This window comes from Onychostoma macrolepis, chromosome 09, assembly GCF_012432095.1.
Source record: "Onychostoma macrolepis isolate SWU-2019 chromosome 09, ASM1243209v1, whole genome shotgun sequence".
In the NCBI taxonomy this organism is placed as follows: Eukaryota; Metazoa; Chordata; class Actinopteri; order Cypriniformes; family Cyprinidae; genus Onychostoma; species Onychostoma macrolepis.
Window position 1 is genome coordinate 16077536 of NC_081163.1, and position 24601 is coordinate 16102136.

General features: G+C 35.2%; 7 protein-coding genes across 22 annotated transcripts in view; 5 read left to right on the forward strand and 2 right to left on the reverse strand.

The window, feature by feature from the left end:
* Positions 1–4726, reverse strand: part of lmo7a (LIM domain 7a) — a 44925-nt gene extending 40199 nt beyond the window's left edge. For 2 of the 14 annotated variants that reach the window (XM_058786597.1, XM_058786595.1), the window contains exons 1-2: positions 4450–4718; positions 332–402 (exon numbers count right to left, since the gene is read on the reverse strand). In XM_058786597.1, coding sequence (XP_058642580.1) covers positions 332–402; positions 4450–4518 — 140 coding nt within the window. In that variant the 5' untranslated portion in view covers positions 4519–4718. Of the gene's footprint in view, positions 1–331; positions 403–4449 lie in introns of all 14 variants that reach the window. The other 12 variants (XM_058786598.1, XM_058786596.1, XM_058786601.1 and 9 more) reach the window with 12 other exon arrangements.
* Positions 4727–6035: 1309 nt separating this feature from the next.
* Positions 6036–10581, reverse strand: uchl3 (ubiquitin carboxyl-terminal esterase L3 (ubiquitin thiolesterase)). 3 transcript variants are annotated; one of them, XM_058785962.1, is made up of 9 exons: positions 10382–10581; positions 10201–10212; positions 9726–9854; positions 8702–8858; positions 8465–8550; positions 8344–8391; positions 7331–7406; positions 7114–7172; positions 6036–6301 (listed from the first exon to the last, which is right to left on the reverse strand). In XM_058785962.1, the coding sequence occupies exons 1-9, from the start codon at positions 10421–10423 to the stop codon at positions 6218–6220; spliced, it is 693 nt and encodes a 230-aa protein (XP_058641945.1). In that variant the 5' UTR covers positions 10424–10581; the 3' UTR covers positions 6036–6217. The 3 variants fall into 3 exon arrangements, with proteins under 3 accessions (XP_058641945.1, XP_058641946.1, XP_058641947.1); XM_058785963.1 differs by lacking the exon at positions 10201–10212; XM_058785964.1 differs by having other exon boundaries at positions 10134–10548.
* A 619-nt stretch (positions 10582–11200) lies between these two features.
* sgo2 (shugoshin 2) lies at positions 11201–17193 on the forward strand. The gene is made up of 8 exons (XM_058786837.1): positions 11201–11380; positions 11460–11570; positions 11678–11853; positions 12138–12215; positions 12427–12466; positions 13286–15202; positions 15395–15503; positions 16073–17193. The coding sequence occupies exons 1-8, from the start codon at positions 11314–11316 to the stop codon at positions 16158–16160; spliced, it is 2586 nt and encodes an 861-aa protein (XP_058642820.1). The 5' UTR covers positions 11201–11313; the 3' UTR covers positions 16161–17193.
* Positions 17194–17352: 159 nt separating this feature from the next.
* LOC131546831 (uncharacterized protein C2orf80-like) lies at positions 17353–19330 on the forward strand. The gene is made up of 7 exons (XM_058786839.1): positions 17353–17492; positions 17658–17740; positions 17838–17928; positions 18004–18081; positions 18317–18404; positions 18541–18644; positions 18803–19330. Exons 1-7 carry the CDS (start codon positions 17478–17480, stop codon positions 18869–18871), a joined length of 528 nt encoding a protein of 175 aa, XP_058642822.1. The 5' UTR covers positions 17353–17477; the 3' UTR covers positions 18872–19330.
* A 113-nt stretch (positions 19331–19443) lies between these two features.
* Positions 19444–20748, forward strand: LOC131546829 (gamma-crystallin M2-like). The gene is made up of 3 exons (XM_058786838.1): positions 19444–19587; positions 19776–20018; positions 20272–20748. Exons 1-3 carry the CDS (start codon positions 19579–19581, stop codon positions 20545–20547), a joined length of 528 nt encoding a protein of 175 aa, XP_058642821.1. The 5' UTR covers positions 19444–19578; the 3' UTR covers positions 20548–20748.
* Positions 20749–21893: 1145 nt separating this feature from the next.
* Positions 21894–22582, forward strand: crygm7 (crystallin, gamma M7). Its single transcript, XM_058786840.1, has 3 exons — positions 21894–21902; positions 21974–22216; positions 22310–22582. Exons 1-3 carry the CDS (start codon positions 21894–21896, stop codon positions 22580–22582), a joined length of 525 nt encoding a protein of 174 aa, XP_058642823.1.
* A 1191-nt stretch (positions 22583–23773) lies between these two features.
* On the forward strand, positions 23774–24592 carry si:dkey-57a22.14 (gamma-crystallin S-1). The gene is made up of 3 exons (XM_058786121.1): positions 23774–23782; positions 23914–24156; positions 24317–24592. Exons 1-3 carry the CDS (start codon positions 23774–23776, stop codon positions 24590–24592), a joined length of 528 nt encoding a protein of 175 aa, XP_058642104.1.
* The last annotated feature ends 9 nt before the right edge of the window (positions 24593–24601 follow it).

A 24601-nucleotide genomic window follows, 5' to 3' on the forward strand; every position in this document is an offset into this window, starting at 1 on the left:
CTTTTTGGAGCTCAAAACTTTTGGACCCCATTGACTTGTATGGACAAAAACAGTCGAAACATTCCTCAAAATACCCTTTTTTTTTGTTCCACAGAAGAAAGAAATCATACAGGTTTGGAAGAACATGAGGATGAGTAAATGATAACAGAATTTGCATTTTAGGGTTAACTGTCCATTTAAGACTGATTACATTATATTATGTCAGTGTACATGAAGGAGTTATGCAATAGGTGTTATTAAAAGATTTATAAAAGTTATAACAGAAATCTTTTCATGCATTAAGCATGAAAACCATAGTTAAAATGAGAGAAGTAAAAACAGCTTTACTTACTCACACAACAGAAGTCCATTCTCCAGAGAACTCCGGAAATTACTGCTCACAAACTTCTTCTTAGTGACTGCCTGCGAGACGAGGACAAACACAGGAAGCACTAAGAACCAGTAAGTGGGAAGGTTATGTCCAGGGAAAGGAGAGGAAAGTTGTTCTTCCAAGCTGCAAGTCCAAGAGACTAGCACACCAGTACAACAACACAGCCTCTTTTGGAGAATCGTGGGTTATTCAGTAATCATGGCTGGAGCCCAATGGCCAAACCACAGAGAACGAGAGCATCTGGAGGAATGTCACAGTTCTACACACAGTTTCATGCGTTTCCACTGATCTCAAGCTACTCCTGCAGGACACAGAGGGAAGGCAGCCCATTGTTTTTGCTCACACACAGGGAAGCATTTATGTTGTGTTTATACCCTCAGACTACACCGTTACAATGTGAACCCTGTTGCTCCACACCTCATATAACATAATCTATGAGTATAGCCCTTTTTCCGAATACAAATGTTTTCAATTTCCAAGTTTGAACGCCAGTAAAAACAGAGTTGCTCATTTAGCTAGCAAGTATGTTTTATAATATGCTACAGGTCTAGAAAACATCACATTTAAGAAAACCTCAGCTGACTACAAGAAAAATTATAATAATCAGGCCATAGAGAAATCTTGAGAGGTCAATAAAGCGTAACCACTTATTAATAACATGAAGTCTGTTGTTTTGAATAGCACACTCTTAAGCTGCTTTTACTTGGCTGTCGCTCAGGAACATGGCATGTATTCAGAGGGTGTGGAGAGCCTTACATGTAAAAGGACACTGGTTATGTTGAGATCAGTATTGACTGTGAGATTTGAACCGCAATTGTTCTCTTTTAGAAGCAGACTTCAAAGGACACTTTCTATGTCTGCTGAACAAAACAAGGACAAAAATAATGTGTGGACAAATACTATGATCCTCGTATTAGATCGAGTTACAGTGCAAATTAAGGTAGATTATCTCAACAGGAATTGTGTACCCCCTGTCACACTGATCTAAATCTTTCAAAATCGAGATAAGTGATAAGTTCTTCTAATACAGCCAAAAAACGTCCATTATGTATTAGAATACATACTGTAATATCAAATAATATTAAAGATCAAGTTATTTGGCACAAAATGACAAATGACTTCCTGTACCCTTCATGTAGGTTTATGTAACCATTATAAACCCTCACAGATATGGAGTGTGAAGGGAAAAGAGAATAATCATATGGAGCACATTCACACAGCATGGCGTAGTAAACATCAGAGTTCAATGACATATGAAATCCTGACCCCTGCTGTTCCTGTCACTGTAATGTCCATGACGGCTTTTTGTTTTTAAACAGATCTCTGTAGCAGGTGAAAATTGAACAATTTAAGAGCTTGAACAAATCACTTACAAAACCAATAAACAAACCAACAAACACCTAAAAAAAAAAAAAAAAAAAAAAAAAAATAGCATTGCTCCAGTCCATTATAATTTAAGGGGTGGGAGATACTTTTTAGAACTAATAAATCTAAAAGAATATAGTATTGTAAAACAAAAAATAAATTTATTTAAAATAAGTATTATTTATTTAGCAATAATGCATTAAATATCATGGTTTCCACATAAATAATCATGCAAAACCCAGTACAACTGTTTTCAATGTTGATAATAATAAGAAATGTTTCCTGAGCAATAATTCAGCAAATTGCAATGATTTATGATGGATCATTTGACACTGAAAAATGGCTACCGAAAATTTAGCTTTACTGTCATTGGACTATTTTACATTTTTAAATATATTAGAATTTTTTAACGTTTCACTATATTATTGTTTTTACTGTATTTAGATCACAAAAATGCAGCCTTTTAAAAAAAAAAACCCTACACATTTAAGATTCTAAACAGTTAAAAATGACACCAATTCACATCCACATATCCTCATTCTACCACCAACTCTACAACCCCCCCCCCAAAAAAAATTCAATACAAATTATTTGTTCTCTAAACTCACATTGTGATCAGACTGATTTAAATAGCAGGTTTTGATGATGTAAGTCATTCTTATTCAGCTGCACTTTTGCACACAGTTATTGTTCATTCATGAAGGAGCAGTGAGGCATTCCAAGCTGTTTGGACACACGGAATGCTGAACATCATTAATTGTGCCAAAGTGCTTTAATCCCTTTGACCAAGTAGGGTTTGTTGAACATGAAGAAATATTGAAAATGCTCTTGGGTCATTTTAGGCTAAGAAGAACAAACAGGATAAGTGGAAAAGAAAAAAGGATTTGTATAAAACATCTATCAATTTTTTTTTTTTTTTTCAAAAACTTCTCAAAAATGTGTACAACTTAAAATTAGATGAAACGCAATTACCTCAACATTAATAAACATTCAATGATCATCAGTAAAATGAAGTGAGATGAAATATTTTACTAAATGCATAATAAATGTACTTTAACTGCTTTTTAAGTATTTAACATTATTTCACAAGAAGGATGACTCAGTTGCCAACTTTCTACTCTTAGATATACCAAGCAACTTCAAAAGGTTGGCTAATTTTGGGTTTGACTTTAACAAGCTGAGAACTACCCAGGAGGAAAAACAGGAATGTCTTTGCACATGTGACAAACTCCAGATCATTCAGCTGACTATAACACCCCACACACTCTAACACTCAGACTCCAGCAAGGCTCGGTGTGCCCTCACGCCTGACAACCCGTTCAACAAGTCAGTCAGATCGGACGCTAAGCGGCACATCACCTTCCTTTGCAGGGGAGCAATCGGCTTGGGGTCAAACTGCCCTGCCAAGGTCCACCGCCTGTGACAATGCACCAGTGTGCATGTGTGAGAGACTGATGTCACACTGAAAGCATTCAGATTCAACCCTCATGAATTAAGAACAATATTTGTTCAGTTACAGCCAGTGCTTTGGCCCTGCCATCACCCGCAGAGAAGGGAATTCACAAGGATAGGAAAGTCCTAATCATTTGTGCCTTAGACTAAGTGCGTTCCAGAGGGTTTAGTGGAATAAACTGACTAAAGCGTGTGAAAATATTTGCAGGACTACTTGTTTTGCCACAGTGAGCTTGGAAAAAGAAAATAGATCAGTTTTTTGATTGCTTTAAAGGGATGGTCTACTCAAAAATTAAACTCTGCCATCATTTACTTTCATTGTATGACTTTCTTCTTTCTGTGGAACACACACACAAATATATTTTGACACTACGTTGGTAACTAAACAGTTTCAGGTTCCAATGACTTCCATTGTATGGACAAAATAATATAATAAAAGACAATGAGAACCAAAACTGTTTGGTTACCAACATTTTACAGTATATATTCTTTGTGTCCCACAGTAGAATGCAAGTTATTTAGGTTTGAAATGACATGAAGGGAGTATAAAGTCATCGTTTACATTTTTGGGTGAACTATCCCATGCTTTGCAACGTTATTGGAATAAGATTAAACAATGAATTTTACTGTCCTCATGACAATCAAAAATGTGTTTGTTGATTAGGTAATAATAAATATTAATCTAACTAAAAATATATAAATAATAAAGATTATTATAAACAGTGTTCAAAGAAACAAATAATCAAAACAAACAAACAAAAAAAAGTATCCTTTTTTTTTGGTGTTTTGATAATGATGACAGGGTACTAGAAATGTCACACTAAAGGTAATCTTTATTTAGGTCAAATAAATATCCACATAAATACACATTTAATGATCTTTACTGCAAACACACACACTCACACAAAAACTACCAATGCATCGTTTAGCAAAAGTAAATGTCAAGAAGCTGAAAAGCAAAAGGCGATGCTGAACGCATTACAAATATGAGCACTAATGATATAATTATCAAAACATACTTGTAAATTGTAATACTCATTACAATTTTGTAGGCTAGTATATATGCAACACGAAATGTTATATATACATATATAGCCAGGTTTTATAAACAGGAATGCAACAGGTCTGGGTATATTCAGCACGAGCTGATGAATCGAATCAGTACTTTTCATTTTGGTTACCTCATCATTTGGCAGTATCAAGTGTCATTTCCCTGTACTTACTAACTTTATCTAAATGAGAGCAGGTGTGAAAGTTCTTACCTCAATCCATCTCTGTGCTTCTGAGTAAGCAGCCTCATATCCCACTGAAGACTGCGGTCGCCACTCCATCACCAGCCTTAAGTGCGCTTCTTGTTGAGGCTGGAAGGAAACAGGCGTCTACGCTGCACAAACGCGAGCAAGACGCGTGTATAGTTAAAACGCGAGCGTTCTGTTCTGCTGCGTCGCTTGAATAATTTTAAGACTACACCTGTTTTCTTAAAAAATTAAGTCACCAGGTAAACGCTTCACGTATTTGATTACCAGCATCACAACCGTTAACCGTGTCGCAAAGTCAACGAACAAAGGTCTTATAAAAGCTGTAAACGACGCAGGGTACAACTTAAATCTCCTCGTTCTTTAGCTTACTCCTGAGAAACTTTAGAGTCGTGTTGTGTACTTTATACGCCCCCTAGTGCGTCAAAATACTCACCTAAACTACTGTCAGATTACATTACAGGTGCCGAGGGAACAAAAACGCGTCTGCAGATTTATTAGATAGCCTAAATAACATTACATGTTTTGATGCAGGTCAAATGGTACTCAAATGGTGAAGTTTCTTTTAAGCATAGATTGACGACTTTTAAAGCTAAATACAAGACGGTTTTGATTTAATGTTTTTTAATCACTATCCAATTTAAATACATCCTTTTCCCCTTAATTTATTATTGACATTTTTTCGAGTGTGCATGTAACTACTGTTGTAAAACTGTAAATAAGGGATAGATCAGCTGGTTAATAGGACAAAATTATTTTAACTAAATTATTTATGTGAGAATACAAAGACCAGTGTCCAGGAACACTGACCCAATCAAACTATCAGCATTTATTTTGCAATAATAGCTAGCTGACCGTACATTATCTACTTATAAGGTTATTTACCAAATAATTCACTAAAAAAGAAAGAAAGAAGGAAAGATCACAGTATGTAGCTAAGCAACGCTTTCCTGATTTTCCCTGGACAATCGTCATTATTGATTCCACTGAATGCAGCAACTAATCAATCAGAACCAAGTATTCAAGAGGCATACTCTAAATAATACAGTGTACAAAAAAAAATTATATTTATCTTATATATAACTATACTCAATGTCTTAAAATCATATAAATCTGAATTGATTATTTTGGTTTAAAAATTTAATTTATTTTTAGAGAACATTTAATGTAAAAAATGAGAAAAAAAATTATTGTAAACAAAAGAAGCATATTAATCATAGCTTGAGTATTCAGGGAGTGAACTGTTGTCACATAATACAGCAATGTGGTCACCTTGAGATGAAAACATTTGTTCTTCATTGTTTTAGTTTCATCTGAATTTTTGCTGTATTCTTGAGAAAACTGTATTTAGAAGTAGTACACCATATGCAATGACACATTGGCACACTCCTGTTAAAAGAGCATTTTTTTGTGTCAAAATATAAGTCTACATATTCATCAGAACTTTTATTTTAAATGGATATTTTCTGGCAGAAAAAAGAACGCCACCATTAGATTAATTAATATTAACATCAAGAAAACAGTTTTTATAATATTGGAGAAATGAACAAACATTATTTCAATCAGAGAGTTGTAAACATTCAGATACAACATTTTTTGTGCGCATGTACACTTTTTATTATTAGCTAATTTGCATCTCATTTGCTTTGTCGGTTATCGTCAAAACCTTTAACAAACATTTTTTATTCAAAGTCAAAATTGAACCAATAAAGGTTTAAAGTATTCAGCACTTCTGAATGATTGGCAGTTTTTCTATTATGTAAAATAAGAAAATTTATGCTTTGGAAAGAGCCACCACAGTGAAACGGAGCTCCTGGGGATCACGTGCCATGAACTTCTTGCAGACCTCTGCAGAATCCTGTAGATCAGGCAAAAACAGAGTCAAATGCATAAAACCGGACCCCCAATCCACAGCTACGTTTACATGCAATTAAATAATCAGATTGATGGCTCAATCTAACTGAAATGCTTTCATATAAACACCTCAATCACAATGAAATTTCGATCGGATTGAAAGGGGCAGTATAGACATACAACTGAAACTAGAAAGTACATGTGCAATGACATAAAAATGGTGTAATGCCGTATGATGCAGAATGTTTTTGTAGAATGAAGTGTTATAAGTGACTGTCATGTTATTCTTAAATTCTCCTTCCACTCATTGTCTGTGAAGTGGAGCAGAACAATGTCCCATCAATCCTTACTTCATACTCTCATCCACAGATGGCTAGTTTGGCAATGGCAATTTGTGAGTTTACTGCTTGATAAATTTATGCAGCACGGCAAAAAGCTTCATGTGCTCCTTGTTACCTAATTAGGACCAGAAACAGATAAATTCTAACTCTGCTCTTTAAAACAAAGAAAAGAAGCGATGGAAGAAGCATAGTATGTGCAAACAGCGGGAAAGTGTATATTCCTGCAATGTGCACATGTCAAAAGATCAAATTCAATTTGAAGCTTGTGACATATAAACATGCACATCAACCCAATCACTTTATTTAACATTCATGTAAACACTACGTTCAGATTCCTCAATCAAAATGATTTCATTCCAATTGAAACAAAAGGTGTCCATGTAAACGTAGCTAATGCCTACAAACAAAACAAATTGCAAATGTACATCCTTTGCAAGAGATAATCTATACAGCCCATGACTGAGAAAAATCCCACCTCAAGAAATGTGTCCTCTGTGGTTTTCCCATGAACAATTGGAAAAGGTTTGCGTCCATCTGAAACACATGAACAAAATAGGAACACCAGCAATATCTCCCTTCAATGTTGCACATAATTATGTATAGGTGTTGATACTGTACATCAAATTGTGTGTAGAACTGACAAGCAACTAAAACAATGACAAAATTCATCATGTAAAATTAAATTGACCTACCCAGTTCATATAAATGTCCTTCAACATTTACAAAGGCAATAAAATGCAAATCCACTTTTTCATCTAAACTTGGAGCCTATAAGGGTGAGAAGAGTAAAGTTAGCATGTTAGAATTTTTCTATGTCACTGGAACAGCAATGAAAAAGCAGAACTGAGATCCAACACAATGAGAATACTAAAGTTCTCAGAGCCAGAGAAAAGAAGGTCATTAAGAATTAACAGAGCATCACAGTCCAGTGGAAAGAAGTGAAACCAGATTGGAAAGGTCTTAAAGGTTGTACTGTGTAGAAGTGACTGCAGCAATAATTCTTATTTTAATGCTAAATTTAACTCTAAATCTAATTTAATTCTAAATCTGCAGTTGCAGAGTACACAGTTGATTGAGGAAAAAAATAGGGCAAGACTTTTTGTTTTAATTGACGATTTTATTTGGATCATTGTATTTTTCTGCAATCTCATGTAAGTAACAGGTTGCCAGAGGCGATGTATTATTGTCCCGTCCTCACGTCCATGCACACATCAGAGATTTCAAGGTGAGAAGTTTTTGTTTTTGATTAAAGATTACAAGAGAACATTATAAATAATGTGCATTGATAAATAATTTCTAATAAATGCTTTTTTTTAAATATATATATAAAAATAGTCAAGTTAAATTTTTTTTTTTTTTTTTAACTTAAATAAATAAATACAAATCTGCATCAGACAAACCAGATATGCAAAATCTGTTGTGTTAATTCATGGGTCCAGAATTAATTTTTAAAAAAATAAGCTGGGCCTTTCTGAATCTATTTATGTGTGTGTTTTTATTTTATTTTTAAGAAACTGTGAATCAAGAACTAACAGTCCAATATTTTCAACATGGTCCAATTCTCAAAATTCTGCTACTTCAACATTAACAAAACAACACTACATGGAAAGTTCATCAGTGGGATGAAACTTCCAAATATGTGCAAATACTTGGTACTGTTTTGAATGCTGTGTTAGCAGCTACTCTGTATTTAGCAAATACCAACCTCTGTTTGTCCTTCCTGAGCACTTGACTCATGTGTTACTCGGATGCTCTGAAATCATAAAAATTATCATCAATACCATGAATAAAAGTTTAGTTCAGTTGCAACAAAAACATTTGATCACCTCATCTTTTTCAAGGAAAGCTGCCTTTTCTTGTGGGCTCATCTTTGCAGACTGCAGTAAAAATGCTTTAAGCGGTGAATTGGGCTCTGTAAAAAAAAGAATGTCATGAACATACCACAAACAAGTACACCGTGAACTGTATACAAATGAACTAACTAATATTTTTCAAAACGGGAAACCATTTCAAAAAAAGAAAAAAAAAAAAAGAAAAAGAAAAAGATCAACACTGATACTTACCAAACTCCAGATGCCTTTGATTGTTAGCCACAGCATGAATCAGCCCTATTGTACCACAAGCATTGCCGATGGTTTGTTTCATGAAGTACACATCTGAGGACACCTCTTGTCCTTGTGCCTTAATTTTTGCCTCCTCCTCCTGTCTAAAGGTTTCATACTACATTGAAGAAAAGAATATTACTAAAATGCAATCTACAGTACAGATCACGCATTGTAAAATAATAATAATAATAATAATAATAATAATTTGCAAGAATGACAAAGATGCTTTATTCATCTGACTTAATGGAATTAAGAATTCATAAGTTGGTTACATAAAACAAAGAATTAGTCATTTAATAAAAAAAATAAAAAATAAAAATACAACCAAGTACCCTAGTCTTAACACAGAGGCTAAGTTTATGCAACTGGCCACAGGTTTGCATTAACTAATACAATTTTTGTCACATCCTGTGTCATGCTGAAAACTAACCACCCTCATTAAAAAAAAAAAAAAAAAAATTATTCACAAGTTTTTGAACTCTTATTGTCACTAACACCAATTACATAACCACATAATGATTATTGGTAGATAATCACTTCAAACCAACTGAACAAAATGCTCAGATCATCATAAATATTATTAGAAGTGTTGGTGTTGCAAATTCAGTTATTTCATTTTATTTTGGGTCTTGGTGAAGAGAGCAACTCATGATTCTGTTACATTTTATTAGTGTTTCCTGTTCCATTTTATTTAGACCAAATAGTAAAATAATACACCCTTTTAAAATACATATTAAAAGGGAATTACCATATCACGTCAAAAAGAGAAAAAAAAAAAAAAAAAAAAAATCTATACAACTATGATTTAGTATAATTTGCAAGCTTAGTTGATGCCAGTTGCAATATGTGATGTTTAAATCTCAATTTAAAAAAATAAATAAATAAAAAATTGACCCTTATAACTGGTTTTGTGGTCCAGGGTCACAGATAAAGAGCTTATTTGCTAACATGGAGTCATTATGGGTGCAAACTGCAGTCATACCTTCTCTGTTATAGGGAAGAGCAAAAGTACAGCACACACAGGCCTTGGCACCAAACTGAGAACTTCAGCTTCCAAACCGTACACATCCCCAAACTGCCAGGTGGGTACCAAGCCAAGCTGCCGTAAAAACTTAAAGGTATAACACAACACATACAATGTTAAAAACAAATTATATCATAAGACTAGTAATGAGGTTAGAAGTGTATGGTGAGAGACACACAAGGGCCTACGCATTCCAGAAGCGTTTCTATTTAAATCTATCAATTATAAACTAATGTGAAACATAAAATACATCTTGCATTACTTTCAATGCTATACAATTATAAACAAGATATCAAGCGCAGTATGTTGATAAACATAAATCAAAGCTGATGCAATTAGCTTTAACACAGACGTGCTTTAATAAACCTGATTCATTCATTTGGCACAAGTTTTGAATCCTAGACACACCCAGATAGTCGAGACCTCTACTCACTTGGTTCATAACCTGAAAAGCAGACACAGAACACAAAACAGTATCATATAAAATATGATGTCAAAGACATGAGTTGCAGCTTACCGTACCAGCTAAAAGCTGCCTATGAAAAAAATGAACCGATGAACGATATAAAACTGAATTAACGACAAAAAGTCGTCAGATAGTGAGAAATTCATACCTCTGGGTTGGCTTCCAGTGGTAACCAGCGCTGGCCTTCCATCTCAGATTAAGCCCTGTCTGATATCCTAAATAAAAAAGATGATATTGCTACCTCGAGCAATGGTGTGCAGACACTTTGACAGCTGAGCTGAGGAGGAAGTTCAATGGAATATGTGCGCGCGGGTGTGTGAACTCAGCCACTGGCCTGATGTCACACAGGAAATACAGGCTCAAATTCCAAAATAAAAGTCAGGGAAGCGGTCTCTTAAATTAGGGACGATGTGGTGTCATTCGTGCCGTTTTGTATCATGCAGGTCTTTGATGCTCTTACCACGTTTAAATGCACATAATGTTTCTATTAAAGTCGATTTTGGAAAAAAAAAAAAGAAAAGAAAAAACTTGTCCCTTTTAGACTTGCACTCTATTCATTTACTGCTTTATTTACTCTTAAAAAAAGAAAAGCTTTTCTAATCTTTAGTATTCTATCTGTTTCTTTTTATTTATTATACAATTAACAAAAACAAACAAAGGCCTCTAACACTAGCTTGCTCTATTCTTTTCCAATTATATCTGTTTTCTTTTTAATTATTATATAATCTAAAAAAAAAAGCTAAATAACTAAATGTAAATGTAAATTTTGTGTTTAAGCTTTTATTCTGAAATACACTTAATCTTCTCTATTTGTGTTATGTAATTATGTTGTCATTTATTTGTTTCTTATTATTCATTATAACGTTACTTGTTTATGTTGTTATTAATTTCATGACATTTTCCAGGTCCGTCGAGGCTCTCAAGCTTGTCACGTTACAGATTTAGTTCAGTAGGTGGCGATACTTAAACAGTTGATTCTACAAACGCTATTAACAGCAAGAGAAGAAGAATTTTAAAATTCCGCGGAAATGTTTGGTTTTAAATACGTATAAACCGATTTCATTTGTTATCTGAGTAGAAATGCATTTCAACAAGTATAAAGATAAACATCACCAAGAGTCGAATTTGTCGTCTTCTTTTATTAATGGTGAGTAGTTGGAATATAGATTCATTATTGTTAACGGCTTTATTCCGCCGTGGTATTATCAGTCATGTCTTTATTACAGCTCCCAATGATAAAACGCTGATAATGGCGTCTAAAGAGAAGAAGGAAAACATAAGAATGGGCAAACAGACGGCAACAGTGTACGCAGCAAAGATAAAGACCAAAATACACAGTAAGAAATGCTAAACAGATTCAGTTGTCTGCAGTACTGATGTAGCTTGTGGTCTTATATGTTAGGAGTTGACCAATGACAATAACTGGACCTTTATTATCTCTTAGATACCTCATCATTCTTCAAGCTTTCTTTGAAAAGCAACAACAAGGCTCTGGCTCTGGCTCTTGTTGCTCAGAAGCAGAAGAGCAGAGAGCTGGAGGCAGAGGTGGTGCGACTGAGGAAAGATGCGCAGACAACTCATTTTGATCTTGCTCATCAGCGTCATAAAAACAAACAACTGGTGAGTCTGTGACAGTGAAATCCAGTAATGTGGCATTTGAATATTCACTCACGAATTTTTTATTAAAACACTTGTGAAGTTAGGCTCTTCATGTGAAGTTCAGTCTTGGATTCGTTATATATTTATATACTGTACACTTGTACAGACATAAGTTAAGAGTCACTCTAGAATTATGGAATACGTTGAGCTTGTGCTGTACTTAGATGTACACAAAGAACATACATTATATTTCATATCAGTATATGTAGTTAACAGTTTTTTTTTTTTTTTTTTTTGCTGTATAGTTTGGCATTATACGAGACTTTTATGACTCTTCCCTAAACTGGATGACAAAGGCAGTTGACATTTTTTGTAATGATGAGGTAAGCGGTCAATGTATTTGTCTAATAATTAAATTATATGGCTATTTTTGTTGTTGTTGTGGTGGTTGTTTTTAATAACAATAATCATAATTATCAGGACTTCAGCCAAGCTTTGGTGATTGTTCACGTATTGCTATTTGTTAGATGGACACAATATTATTAATAACTATTTTTATTAGAATTCATATTAAAACTAATTATTATTTTAAAGGATCCAGACAGTATGGACTTGGAACACAACACCAGTGAAGGTATGAAAACAATTTGTAGGCTGTTCATTGTACACAAGGGATAGTTCACCCAAAAAGAGAAAATTCTGTCATTAATTACTCTCCCTTGTGTTGTTCTAAACCCATAACCTTCGTTCATGTTCAGAACCAAGCTTTCTGACTTTGAAATTGAGTAAAGTCATTATTTTTGTATTCTTGGCGCCCAAAAAGTAATCTCGTATTAGGGCTGTGCAAATAATCGAATGCGATTATCATTTGCATCTCGTCAGTAGAGCCGGTTCTGTGATGAGTAGTAAATCTCCATCATGTGTTTTCAGATGGAGCAGCATTTGCTACACAGAGCCGTAGTTCTCTGACAAGCTACGCAATACCGCGTATATTAATAATATTGCTTTACTGACGAGATGCGCATGATAATCGCATTCGATTATTTGCACAGCTCTATCTCGTAGCTTCATAACATTGCGGATGAACCGCTGATGTCACATGGACTATTTTAACGATGTCCTTACTACCTTTCTGTGCTTTTAACGTGTCAGTTGAATTGCTGTCTATGCAGGGTCAGAAAGCTCTCGGTTTTTATAAAAAATATCTAATTTGTGTTCTGAAGATGAACAAAGGGTTTACGGGTTTTGAACGACATAAGGGTGAGTAATTAATGACACAATTTTTATTTTTGGTTGAACTATCCGTTTAAGAATGTCAGTCAGATTTAGTTAGAATGATTGGCACTGTTATGTCAACTCATAGAAATTAAGCTAATATTAATTTCTTTGTACATTACAGCTAAAAAAAAATACGTCTTGATGCTGTTATTAAAATTTGTGATTTATTTTTCAGACCAAATCATTGAAATGGGAGACGTTGAGAGATTGCAAGACAGACCTTTGTATCCACAGCAGGACCATGTTCAGTCTGAACCAGTGAATTCAGCCGGTGATGCTCCCAGCCAAGAGAGAGATAGTCCAGCACAGCAAAACACCATATATGACTCTGAAATGGAGATGACCGTTAGTGACAGTGCTTCTGAAATAGTAACAGTTGAAACAAATGCAAGAAGAACCTCTAGAGTTACAGAAGAACACCAGAAAAAGAAGGATTTGTGTCTATCAGAAAAAGCTAGTGAGGTTATATCTGCAAAGGAAGACTCACCAATTGACTTTAGTAGATTAGAATATACGTCAGCTGTGCCAAAAGAGTTGACCGCTGTCACACAGCAGTGCCCTCCCACTGTTCAGGGTGAGGTGGAGAATGAGCTGCAAATGGAGTCAATAACTGCACGCAGGAAGACTCACGTCACCTCTCGTAATAAAAGTAGCAGACGCACATGTAAACTGAAAGAACCAAATCCAGATCCAAGAAGAACATACCTGATCTCCCAAGATCCTCCTAATGACATTTTTAATGATTGTTTTGGTGATCCTGAGCTTCAGAATTCTGAAAGAAGCAAGGCAATTCTTTCACATGGAAATATTTCAAATAAAGCTGCTAAAAGCAAAGCTAAAGAGTCCCATGCTACCCGGGAAACCAGAAGAACAATTGTAGATCAAGATGAGCTAAGACCTCAGAAGAGCAGGAAGACCAAAGTCTTGTCCCTTATGATGGATCATAGTTTGGATATGCATGAAAATGTTCAGTCTGCCAGTAATTTATGCCCAGAGGCTGCTTGTACAGATGTCCATGTCGGTGAGACCGCAGTTCAAAACCATAAAAGCAAAACTCCAGCACACCCACTTCCTCAGTCTGAGAAGTGCAAGACACAGAAAAACAGAGGAACATTTGTGATACAGGCAAGTCAATCATTCATCAATAGGAAATCATTTTTGAATGAAACTGATATATTAGAAGATCCCAACAGACAGATAATGGTTGGTTCAGATAATGTTGCACAACAACACAAGGAGCCAGAGCACGATTTTCATGAGATATTGACAGAAAACACCTATCATCCAGAATGTTCACAAGATGTGAATGCCAGCCTTGTACAGGAACCCTCTGAATTTATGTCATCAGTGTCTGGCAAAGCCAAAAAACACAGAAAAGGGGGGGCAGATAAAATCAAAAAGAAGAATGCTGCACCAAGAGAAAAACCCAAAGCATTAACAAAGAAACAAAACAGTTGTGCTGTGAGTGTGAATGAAACTGTGTTGACTAAAAGGCAAGATGAGACTGATCGTCAGAATGGAGCAGGATGCAGGTCTTTGTCTAATACTTTACAGCTACCAGTAATATCTCATTGCTCTGCCTCAAAGGAGGATCTCAGGGATGAACATAATGCTGAAACCCTTGAAATAAGTTCCCCTTCCTCTGTTGACAAGCTAGATCAGACTGACCATATCAACGTGGGCTCTCTTAGCGTAAATCTGGATCAAACCAACCAAGCTCTTGAGGGCAGGTGCAGGAAAACATACTTTGTATCATCTTGTCATGAATCGCCAATTAAGGAAAAGACTGACAGTGGGGCTTCCAGCGACATTTCTGGACATGATCTTTTTACTAATGAAACGGCTAATGTTTCACCTGTTATGAACAGAAGCATGTTTGTCATGGAAAAATACAATGTGACTTCAGATGGTTTTAGTGGACACACAAAAGACTTTCAATTCACAGAAGAAAGGCCTCCCTGGGAGACCCTTGATGGTTACACTGAAGCACTCTTAGATGAAAGCTCTGTCCACAGCCCTCAACCAGAGACCCGCTGTCAAACTATGAACATTTACCAGGACCAGGACTCAGACTTGAGGCACCAAGCTCCAGGTAAACCTTATAAATAAGTCTAAATGCTTTGCCAATGTTTGTATTTTTAAGGAGAAACAATAATACATATTTGTATGCTTTTAATACAGATGAATTTGAGACCATTTAATTTTTAATTTTTCCCTTTTTTGCATTTCACATATGTCTTATATTTGTTTGTATCTCATATATTTATTTTCATTCTGCGAACAGAAGAAGGCAGGGTCATGAAGAGTCTAACAAATACAGGGCATAACTCTGATTGTGGGAGAACACGAAGAAGAGCAGCACCAGTCTCCTACAAAGAACCAGCCCTCAACTGGTGAGTTACGCTTGAATGGTATAAGTAAGGGATAATCAACGGCTAGCTGTGCATTAAACGATTTGAATGCACGACGTGAAGGCGAAGAACCACCTGACGCACAGCGGAGGGTGGTTGCCTCCGCAAAGTGCATTCAAATCGTTTAATGCACAGCTAGCCGTTGATTATCCCGTTTATGCCGTGGTCATTTGCCAGCATTCACATATTAATGATGTTAATAATATTTGCGCTGCAATATTTGACCGGAACGATAAAAATGACGGTTATTTTTGTCTGTATTACTATTCAACTGTAACTGTATGTTACTATGGTTACCAATGTTTATAGGAAGCGCATTAATATAGAACGTGATTAAACTGACCTGGAACTACCTGTGCAGTTAAACGAATTTAATCAACACCTACCAGCCAATCAGAATTGAGTATTCAGACAGACCATGGCATAACACAATCTAATGCAATGCAATAAAATAAAATGTAATGCATTTCTGTTTTTATAAAGATTTAAACAATAATAATAATTTCGGATAATTTTGGATTGATTGATTTGTTGTTGTTGTTTTCCAACAGCAAGATGAGGCGTGGGGACAAACACTCTGATACAAAATTCTTAAACTCTCCGGTGTTCAAAGACAAAAAGAAGAAGAAACGAGTTTAGGAGTGATTTTACCTTTTATTGATTTCAGACTTTCCTTTGGTTTTACATTTTTATTTTATTTTGTCATTTCTATTTTATTTTGTCTTTTTTATGTAATGCAAATGTTTAAGATGGATTTTAAAGTAATTGTTTTTAATCACAGCTGTTAACTTGCCTTCAGATCTCAGCTCAGTTTCATTCTTGTGTATATATAGGAAATGTTGTTAAAATTTTAGATTATTTATTTTATTGGTTAATAAAGAGAACCTGTTCTATTAGGCTGCTCTATTCTCTTTTATTGTTAACTTGATTCTGTTTTCCATCCCTCTGTGACATTCATACTGGTCATGTGGAAGTTCATTTCCTCAACTCTTTCCTATCAAGATATATGTAGGAAAGTTGAGTCTGTGTGTTATGTAACCATGCAGGCACCGGCCAACAGTGTTAAAGTGATTGAAGGACTGAATGAATTATTTAGAGGACTGTTCACCTGAGACGACTACAATTCTGAGACTGAGTAGGAGTGTCTGTTTAACCAGTTTATATTGTATGAGAGCGGACTAAAACTTCTGATATATAGTTATCTTATTGTGCTGTCAGGAAGTGTTGGTATCTGAGTTTTAGGTGAGTTTCAGTGAGCTTTCTTTCTTTCTTTCAGTGTGTTTTCAAGAAAATTATTACTTTGAATTTGTTGAGGTGATCTATTTGTTTTAAGAAAATGCATTGAATTCAAAAGTTATGGGCTTATAGTCACATTCTGTTTTTATTTAATAAATTTTTTTAGAGCATCCCAGCTTGTTATTTCTTCCAAATGTTAATCTCATCAGATGCCTTTGGTAACCTAACACTTGTATGTTAGACATCCTGTTAATTGTTCATCTCACTTTTCCTGTTCGTAGGAAGCCAAAATATAGTTTGAAGTTTTCCTCCTGTGTTTAGTGTTGCCCCTGGCAGAAGATTAACTATAAGGTAAAGTTATACTCGTGCTTTTTTTTTTTTTTTTTTTTTACTTGTAATGTTTCTTTTTCCTAATGTTGCTATTTTAATGGATTTCTGCTATTGTTCCTGACTAAATCTTGAAATAAAGACGTTTAGAATTAAGTATTTCAAGTGTCTGAAAAATGGAGGTCAAGCGAGTGAAGAGAGATGTTAAAACTTTGCTGTAAGTAACATGAAATAAATTCACTGTACTGTATCAGGATAAAGTGATCATAAATTGTTCATTTGTAAGAACACACTTTCAGAACAAAGCTTTTTAAAAACTTTTTTAGTGATGAATATATTGGACAGCGACTCAGAGAAACTGGTTTTGATCCAAAGGGAAAAAGCACTTCTACAATGTTAGATGATTTGGTAAGTGATCGATATTAAAGTGAAAGTTTAATTTCATAGTATAGGTTTGTCTTATTGAGAGAGTGTAGATATTAGTTGCTATTGTTCTTGTTTCTTTCATTATAATAAAAAATAGAAAAACAAGATTCAACAACTTGTTCTAAATACATCTGCATATTCATATAGGCCCATTATGACTTGGCTATAAGTGTGGCTTTGTGGTGGCTCAATAAAGATAATGGGAAGAATGCAGCTGAGAATGACTACATGTGAGTAATTTATATAACTGGTATTTGTATTTGTTCAATAGATACACTTTATGTGCAGTGTTTTGCCTCACATTTGGCAATGATATATTGTTTGTAGAGGAACTGGCGGTTTAAGACATATTAGCCAGTACCCTAATCACCTGGAAAGAGAAGCAATGATCCTTTCTTCCTTTGCTGGAATGCTTCTGGTAAGGATAAGTAAACAGTTACAACAACATTTGTGTTTTTGTCCATAAGCTGTATCATTGTTCTCTCATTTTCAGAACAACTTACCTATAGAAGACATTCTGTCTCTGTACAATTGCAAACCAGTGGCATCTTACCCTCATAATCATGCTAAGGTATGTTACAGTATTTATTATATTATGTTTGTCACCTGAGTGAACAAATGTCACAATGGATGAGAATGGGAATTATATACATCTGGTCTGAAAAATTCAGCAAATTTCTGAAAGATTACTTTTTTGAAAGATTGCATTTTTTGTTTGTTTAATAATTGAATTGAGTTGAAGCAATCTAAAATTAGTAAAATAGTAGGCCTATATATTTTGTGATTTCTGAAATTTTTCTCAACAGGGCAACATTGTTCACCCATTCTCCCTCTCTTATCATCCATTTGCTATGCTCAGTTCATTCAAAGCAGTAGACCACTCAAGAAAACACAGTATGTGCCATCATAGCAATCAAATCAATTAATATAATACAGTAGTATTTAATACAGCATTAAAAAGTGATCATTAACAACAGAACAAAATGCTTTCTTTATCCTGTTAAAGTAATTATTTTACTCTTTTCACCAGCCCAGGTACTGAAACGCTGGATCAAGGAACACTGTAAACAGGAGGTCTCTCCAGTAATGGAGAAACTGGAGTCCTCCACCTCCTCTTCTAGCTCCTCATTTAGTGTGAGTGTCGGTCAGCTGTTAGTCACATTTTACCACAATCTGTTATGACCCATACACTCAGTAATATAATGTACTGAAAAAGTAAAACAAAATTACTTTCATCATGTGCCCAGATTGTGTACTGGAATTGTTGCACCTATATTTTGTGTCGAATACAGGATAGCGAGGACTCCTTAAAAGATGAAACTGCTCACTATGAAGGCTCGCAAGAATCTCTGCAGGACTGAAAACAGTAGCTGTCCAACAATCAAATATTCATTTTATTAAATATGTGTAACATTATTTCAGATGTTTCCTCGTTTGTCCTTATTAAAATATTAGTTCTTTCCTGAGACTTTTTTTCACAACCAGGTTAATAATAAAGACAGCAGATCAGTTGACAAGGTTATTTTATAAATACCAATAATACTTTTACCTACTTTCTTAGTATTTGTCCAAAGTGTTCATACATAGTGTTATTTTAGAAATTGAAGGTGTGAACAATAATTAATTTGTCCATGCATATTCATTTTACATGTGAATGAAGATTCGATGTTAAGTATACAGTAATCAATAAAGTTCTTGAACTATTGCTTTCTGAACTCTGCAACAAGTGGTGTGTTACAGACATTTTTGGATGTGCTGATGCATTCCTTGTCATAAGCAATAATTCCATCACATAAAGCATCTCATTAGTGTCTGGATCAAAACAGAGGAGGGCAGCTGAGGTCAGTAATTTGCCAGCTTGGAATTTTGATTTGATGAATCAGGGCTTTTAAATCTATGGATAGGATTAAGAGGTTGGCACTACCATCAGAGTGCCAAATCCCAGTCATTGAAAGGACAAATGAAGTTTGATCCACCATGTTGATGGTGGTTTATAAAGCAGACCTCGTGCCCTAGTTTGTTTGACTGTTTCTCATGTTTAGGACTGTTTCCAGAGGCTCACATCAAAATGAGTAAGGTAAATGAGACTGTCAAAGATGATAACCTCTTTATTTTTGCATTTCTTAAGGAAAGTTAAGATAAGCATTTGACTGAACAGCTAAAATGCTAATTAGAATGAATGCTACTGTGACTATAAACAGAACAACAGATCTGTTACAGTTGTCTGTTTAATTTGCTGTAATCTGTCACATCTCTTGATTTCAGATTACCTTTTATGAGGAGAGAAACTTCCAAGGTCGCTCCTATGAGTGTGACACAGACTGCCCAGACATGCACCCTCATTTCAGTCGATGCAACTCTATCAAAGTGGAGAGTGGCTGCTGGGTCCTGTATGAAAGACCCAATTACTCTGGTTTCCAGTATGTGCTAACCAGAGGTGAATATCCTGAATACCAGCGCTGGATGGGCTACAATGACACCATTCGTTCATGCCGTACATTTTCCTATGTGAGTAAAATGCATGTTAATAATTCCATAATATTTGTTGTGACTTCTATTTCCACATCTACATTTATTATTTTATTTTATTTTATTGTTATTTTTTGTTGTTCACTATTCTGCCACAGAAAACTCCAGTTCTTAGTATCCATGCTGTGTAAATCTGTTGCATTTTGTGTTGTTGTACACATTTTCATTGCAGACATTCAAACTCTAAGCCATTTAAACCTTTATTTAAAAAATCTTTTGAAATGTTTTGCAGAAAAGTGATGGATCCTACCGCGTCCGAATCTACGATCGGCCAGATTTCCAAGGTCAGATGATGGAATTCAGTGATAACTGCGAGTCCATTCATGAAAATTTCCAGTGCCGCAGCATTCACTCTTGCAATGTCATGGAGGGCTACTGGACCTTCTATGAGCACCCCAGTTATCGAGGCCGTCAGTATTTCATGCCTCCTGGCGAGTATCGCAAGTTCAGTGACTGGGGTGCCGTGTGTGCCAACATTGGCTCCTTCCGCAAAATCACAGATTTTTAAAGTTCACATTATGAAAATAATTGTGTCTTTTCTGGCATTGACTTGTCAATAAAATGTCACAAAGCCAAATGCTTGGCAGTGTATGTATTGATGCTGCAGGTGTGTTGATTACAACAGCTGTCCATGATCAAACATATAGGCCTATAGATATCAGGCTGTATGACATCTGTGGGAAGAATTAGTATTCCCTTACGTTTGCCAGTGTAAAAGATTTAAAAATACACTGTAGGCATTACATATCAATATCAATTTATAGCATGTAGAAGTCTTCCTTTCTTTAGAAGTCAAAGAAATACAAAGGTTTTGATCCCTACAAACTCAACTTTTCTAATGGCAATCACATAGAACTTTTCGTTCTGGTAACATATTCAGTCACTGACAAAGCCTTGATGTCTTCTGTTTGGCCTTATTTTGACTAGGTAGCCATCTTAAGGTCATTGCACACTGAGTACGAAATTTCCGCACGTTAAAAAATAAATATGACATCACGTTTACACACTGCCTCTGAAACTTTCGTCCGTCATAAAAAAATTCGGATCAGGTTAAATTTTCTGTGTTTTCGTATCCGTAGCATGCATTTGATAGGAAAGGATGAGGAATACGGAAAAACAGAAAAATGCACGCTAAAATTTCGGACTCAGTGTGCAATGACCTTTACACTGGATAAAGACTTAAAATAATTGCTGCAATACACTTGTTAGTGAGATAGATCATGGCAATGGGACTTACATTGACAAAACTGTAGTTGACGTATCAATGTGTCCTATGGTGTGAAGGAAACTGTAACATTGAAGATAAACCTCTCTCATGCTATTTTTAACTCTAAGAATGAAGATACATTTTTCTCATGTTATTTGTATGTCAAATTTTTTTTCTACATTTTTGCTGTGTCACACCATAGGACACAGTCCAATTTTTATTTTTCAACTACCCACATTCAAATATTTCTTGAATAGATTTCCTCATAAATATCCATATTGGCTATACTAAAGGCATTTCACAATTTCAAAAACAAAACCTTTCAGTTTCAATTAAATGTCAAATACAAATACAAACAGACTTGTGATTTGTAATTTTAAAATAAATGCAGACAAGCAACACTATTGTTATATTGTTTCCCCAGACCTTTCCAGCAGCTTTTGCTGGAAAAACCAATGTTACAGAGGTGATTGTTTGGGGTAAAACTGTCCATGTTTGCAATATTCCTGTACAGTTTCTGCTGACATGAGTACACTGTGATTTAAATGACAACACGAACAGTAGTACCATTATTTTCTTGGATATATATTTATAGTTCCAGTAGCATTTGGCACCTACATAGAAAAAGGTTCAAAGCCTACACAAACATGGGAAAGGTCTGTATGAAATAATGTATTAGCCATATATGAATTATTATTGTTCTGCTTATGTAAAATGTTTCCTCTAGATTATCTTTTACGAGGATAGGAACTTCGGCGGCAGTTATCATGAGTGCATGAGTGACTGCGCTGACTTGCATTCCTACTTCAGTCGCTGTCACTCCATCAGAGTGGAAAGCGGTTGCTTCATGGTCTACGACCGAACCAATTTCATGGGACGCCAGTACTTTCTGAGAAGGGGCGAGTACCCTGATTATATGCGTACGATGGGAATGAATGATTGCGTCAGATCCTGTCGTATGATCCCAATGGTAAAGGCTGAAGCTATTTGTTATCTAAAGTATAAATCTTCTTGTTTTAAAAATTAAGCACTCAGCCTTAACTTTCTGTTCTTTACCCATTAGCATCGTGGGTCCTTCAAAATGAGGCTCTATGAGCGCCAGGATATGGGTGGCAAGATGATGGAGCTTGAGGACGATTGCCCCAACCTCATGGACCGTTTCAACATGTCCGACTTCCATTCCTGCCATGTGATGGATGGTCATTGGCTTGTTTATGAGCAGCCCAACTACACAGGCAGGCATTTCTACCTGAGGCCCGGCGAGTACAAGAAGTACAGTGACTGGGGCGGCATGAGTTCAAGGATGGGCTCCATCAGACGAATCATGGATCTCTAATGAAAGAGTCCTTGTGAAATGTCTGCTGTATGCCCTTTTTCTCACACTAAATAAAATGGTGTCTGTGCTCAAGTGTCTTGAGTTTTGTTCTTGCACCCTCTACTTGGAGGAGTCACTGCCTGATGACGACTCTTACTATAGGCTGCCAGACTGCTTGACACTGTTCAGAGAACTGAATAAAACTATAGAGACGTTTTCCTCCATGAGACAGGTTTCAAGTGTTCTATCTATCTGCTTGTGCTGTATATTAATGCTCACTCATGGTAAATAACTAATGATAAACAGATGAAGTGTTGAAAACTTGCTTAATAATAATAAGGCTTATGTTTAACACAATGTTTATATAGATAAACATTAAAAAGTAGGACTGTTATAACCATGTAAATATGGGGTGTGACTTAGACAAAGTTTGCTTCAGGTAAACCCTGTTGTAAGTGAATTATAAATCGCTATGGATTAAAGAGTAAGCAAACATATTTATTAGAGTGTAAAGTATATACAGAATATATTAAAAATATAGTCAAAATACAGTTCATATATATATATATATATATATATATATATATTTATCAATAATACCAGAATTTATAAATTGTTTATTGACTAACCACTATATAAGCACACAATGAGCATAAAGTAAAAAAAATGTAATATTATGTATCCAAAAGAAATAGTACCATACAAATGAATGAAATTAAATAATCAATAACATGAACATAATTAATAAATACATGCATACATTTAAATGCATACACTATTTAACATATTAATCATTTCTATAAATAATTTTTCATTAATAATTTCATATTATATATTTTTTAAACATATCCACACAACTGGCTATTGTAAACTTATTTATTAGTTAATATCGCATGACAAGTTTTACATGGAACATACAAACAATTTATCATGACTTATTGGATATTGGGTATTGATATTAATTATTTTCTGTGTGTCATCTGTTCAATATGTGATCATAGCCTCACTTTTTTTTTCTGCATTCATTCACAAAATGGCAGTACTGACAATATTGTTAACAAAAGAATTATAACAAAACTTTTTAAAACCAAATGGCAAAAAAGCATTTTTTTGTGTATGTAATTATAATATGAATGACACATACAGTGTCGGCACTTCGGGTGTATATATACCATAGAGCGTCACACTCACATGGCATAACTCCTGTCAAAAATGGGGAAGGTAAAGCAATACTGCAAGGAAAGTGAGAAAAGTCATACAAAAATATTGTTTACCTTATATTCAACATATTTACACTGGTTTTCCTGTAAACTGCATGCATATGGACTGTCTTCTCTCTCTTTTTTTAATAGATCATTTTCTATGAAAACAAGAATTTTAAGGGTCATCAGTATGAATCCAGTGGTGATTGTGCAGATATGCTCTGCTATCTTGGCTGCTGTAATTCCATCATGGTGGAGAGTGGATGCTTCATGATCTATGAACAGCCACATTACAAAGGCCAGCAATTTTTGGTCCGTAAAGGAGAGTACCCAGACTTTGAAAGCTGGTTGGGCAAAAATGACTGCGTCTGCTCCTGCCGTGAAATTCCCATGGTGATTATACTATATGCTTGAGTGAGCTACATTGGAAGTAATGATAGAATTCACTTTTTTATCACTCTAATCATTCTTTTAAATGTAAGGAATGAGTGAAAACTTAGATAGTATTAAGATAGTAGTTGATTTACACATGTTTTGTTCTTCCCTCTACCAGACACATGGATCTTCTCATGAGGTGAAACTGTTTGAGAGAATGGAGTATGGAGGTCAAATGATGGCTCTAGTGGAGGACTGTCCAAATATCATGGACATGTTCCAGACAAACCATATATTCTCCTGCAAGGTGATTGGTGGAAACTGGCTCTTCTTTGAACAGTCCAACTACAAAGGCAGCATGTACCTCATAAGGCCTGGAGAATACACAAGATTCACTGAATGGGGAGGCTTGAGTGCCCGTGTGGGTTCCATCAAACGAATCATCGATAACTAGAATTAACAT

What these genes read in the sequence shown, in the direction of transcription:
- uchl3 (XM_058785962.1), bottom strand. Translation starts at nt 10,423, where the DNA reads ATGGAAGGCCAGCGCTGGTTACCACTGGAAGCCAACCCAGAG. An exon ending in CTTTCCTTGAAAAAGATGAG is followed by an intron (nt 8,392 to 8,464) that starts GTGATCAAATGT and finishes TTATGATTTCAG; the next exon opens with AGCATCCGAGTAACACATGA. An exon ending in CAGAGGACACATTTCTTGAG is followed by an intron (nt 6,302 to 7,113) that starts GTGGGATTTTTC and finishes CCTGATCTACAG; the next exon opens with GATTCTGCAGAGGTCTGCAA.
- sgo2 (XM_058786837.1), top strand. Translation starts at nt 11,314, where the DNA reads ATGCATTTCAACAAGTATAAAGATAAACATCACCAAGAGTCGAATTTG. An exon ending in GTCGTCTTCTTTTATTAATG is followed by an intron (nt 11,381 to 11,459) that starts GTGAGTAGTTGG and finishes TCTTTATTACAG; the next exon opens with CTCCCAATGATAAAACGCTG. An exon ending in GTCATAAAAACAAACAACTG is followed by an intron (nt 11,854 to 12,137) that starts GTGAGTCTGTGA and finishes TTTGCTGTATAG; the next exon opens with TTTGGCATTATACGAGACTT.
- LOC131546831 (XM_058786839.1), top strand. An exon ending in CCTTTGCTGGAATGCTTCTG is followed by an intron (nt 17,929 to 18,003) that starts GTAAGGATAAGT and finishes TCTCATTTTCAG; the next exon opens with AACAACTTACCTATAGAAGA. An exon ending in ACCCTCATAATCATGCTAAG is followed by an intron (nt 18,082 to 18,316) that starts GTATGTTACAGT and finishes TTTTCTCAACAG; the next exon opens with GGCAACATTGTTCACCCATT.
- LOC131546829 (XM_058786838.1), top strand. An exon ending in CATGCCGTACATTTTCCTAT is followed by an intron (nt 20,019 to 20,271) that starts GTGAGTAAAATG and finishes AATGTTTTGCAG; the next exon opens with AAAAGTGATGGATCCTACCG.
- crygm7 (XM_058786840.1), top strand. An exon ending in CCTGTCGTATGATCCCAATG is followed by an intron (nt 22,217 to 22,309) that starts GTAAAGGCTGAA and finishes TTTACCCATTAG; the next exon opens with CATCGTGGGTCCTTCAAAAT.
- si:dkey-57a22.14 (XM_058786121.1), top strand. An exon ending in CCTGCCGTGAAATTCCCATG is followed by an intron (nt 24,157 to 24,316) that starts GTGATTATACTA and finishes TCCCTCTACCAG; the next exon opens with ACACATGGATCTTCTCATGA.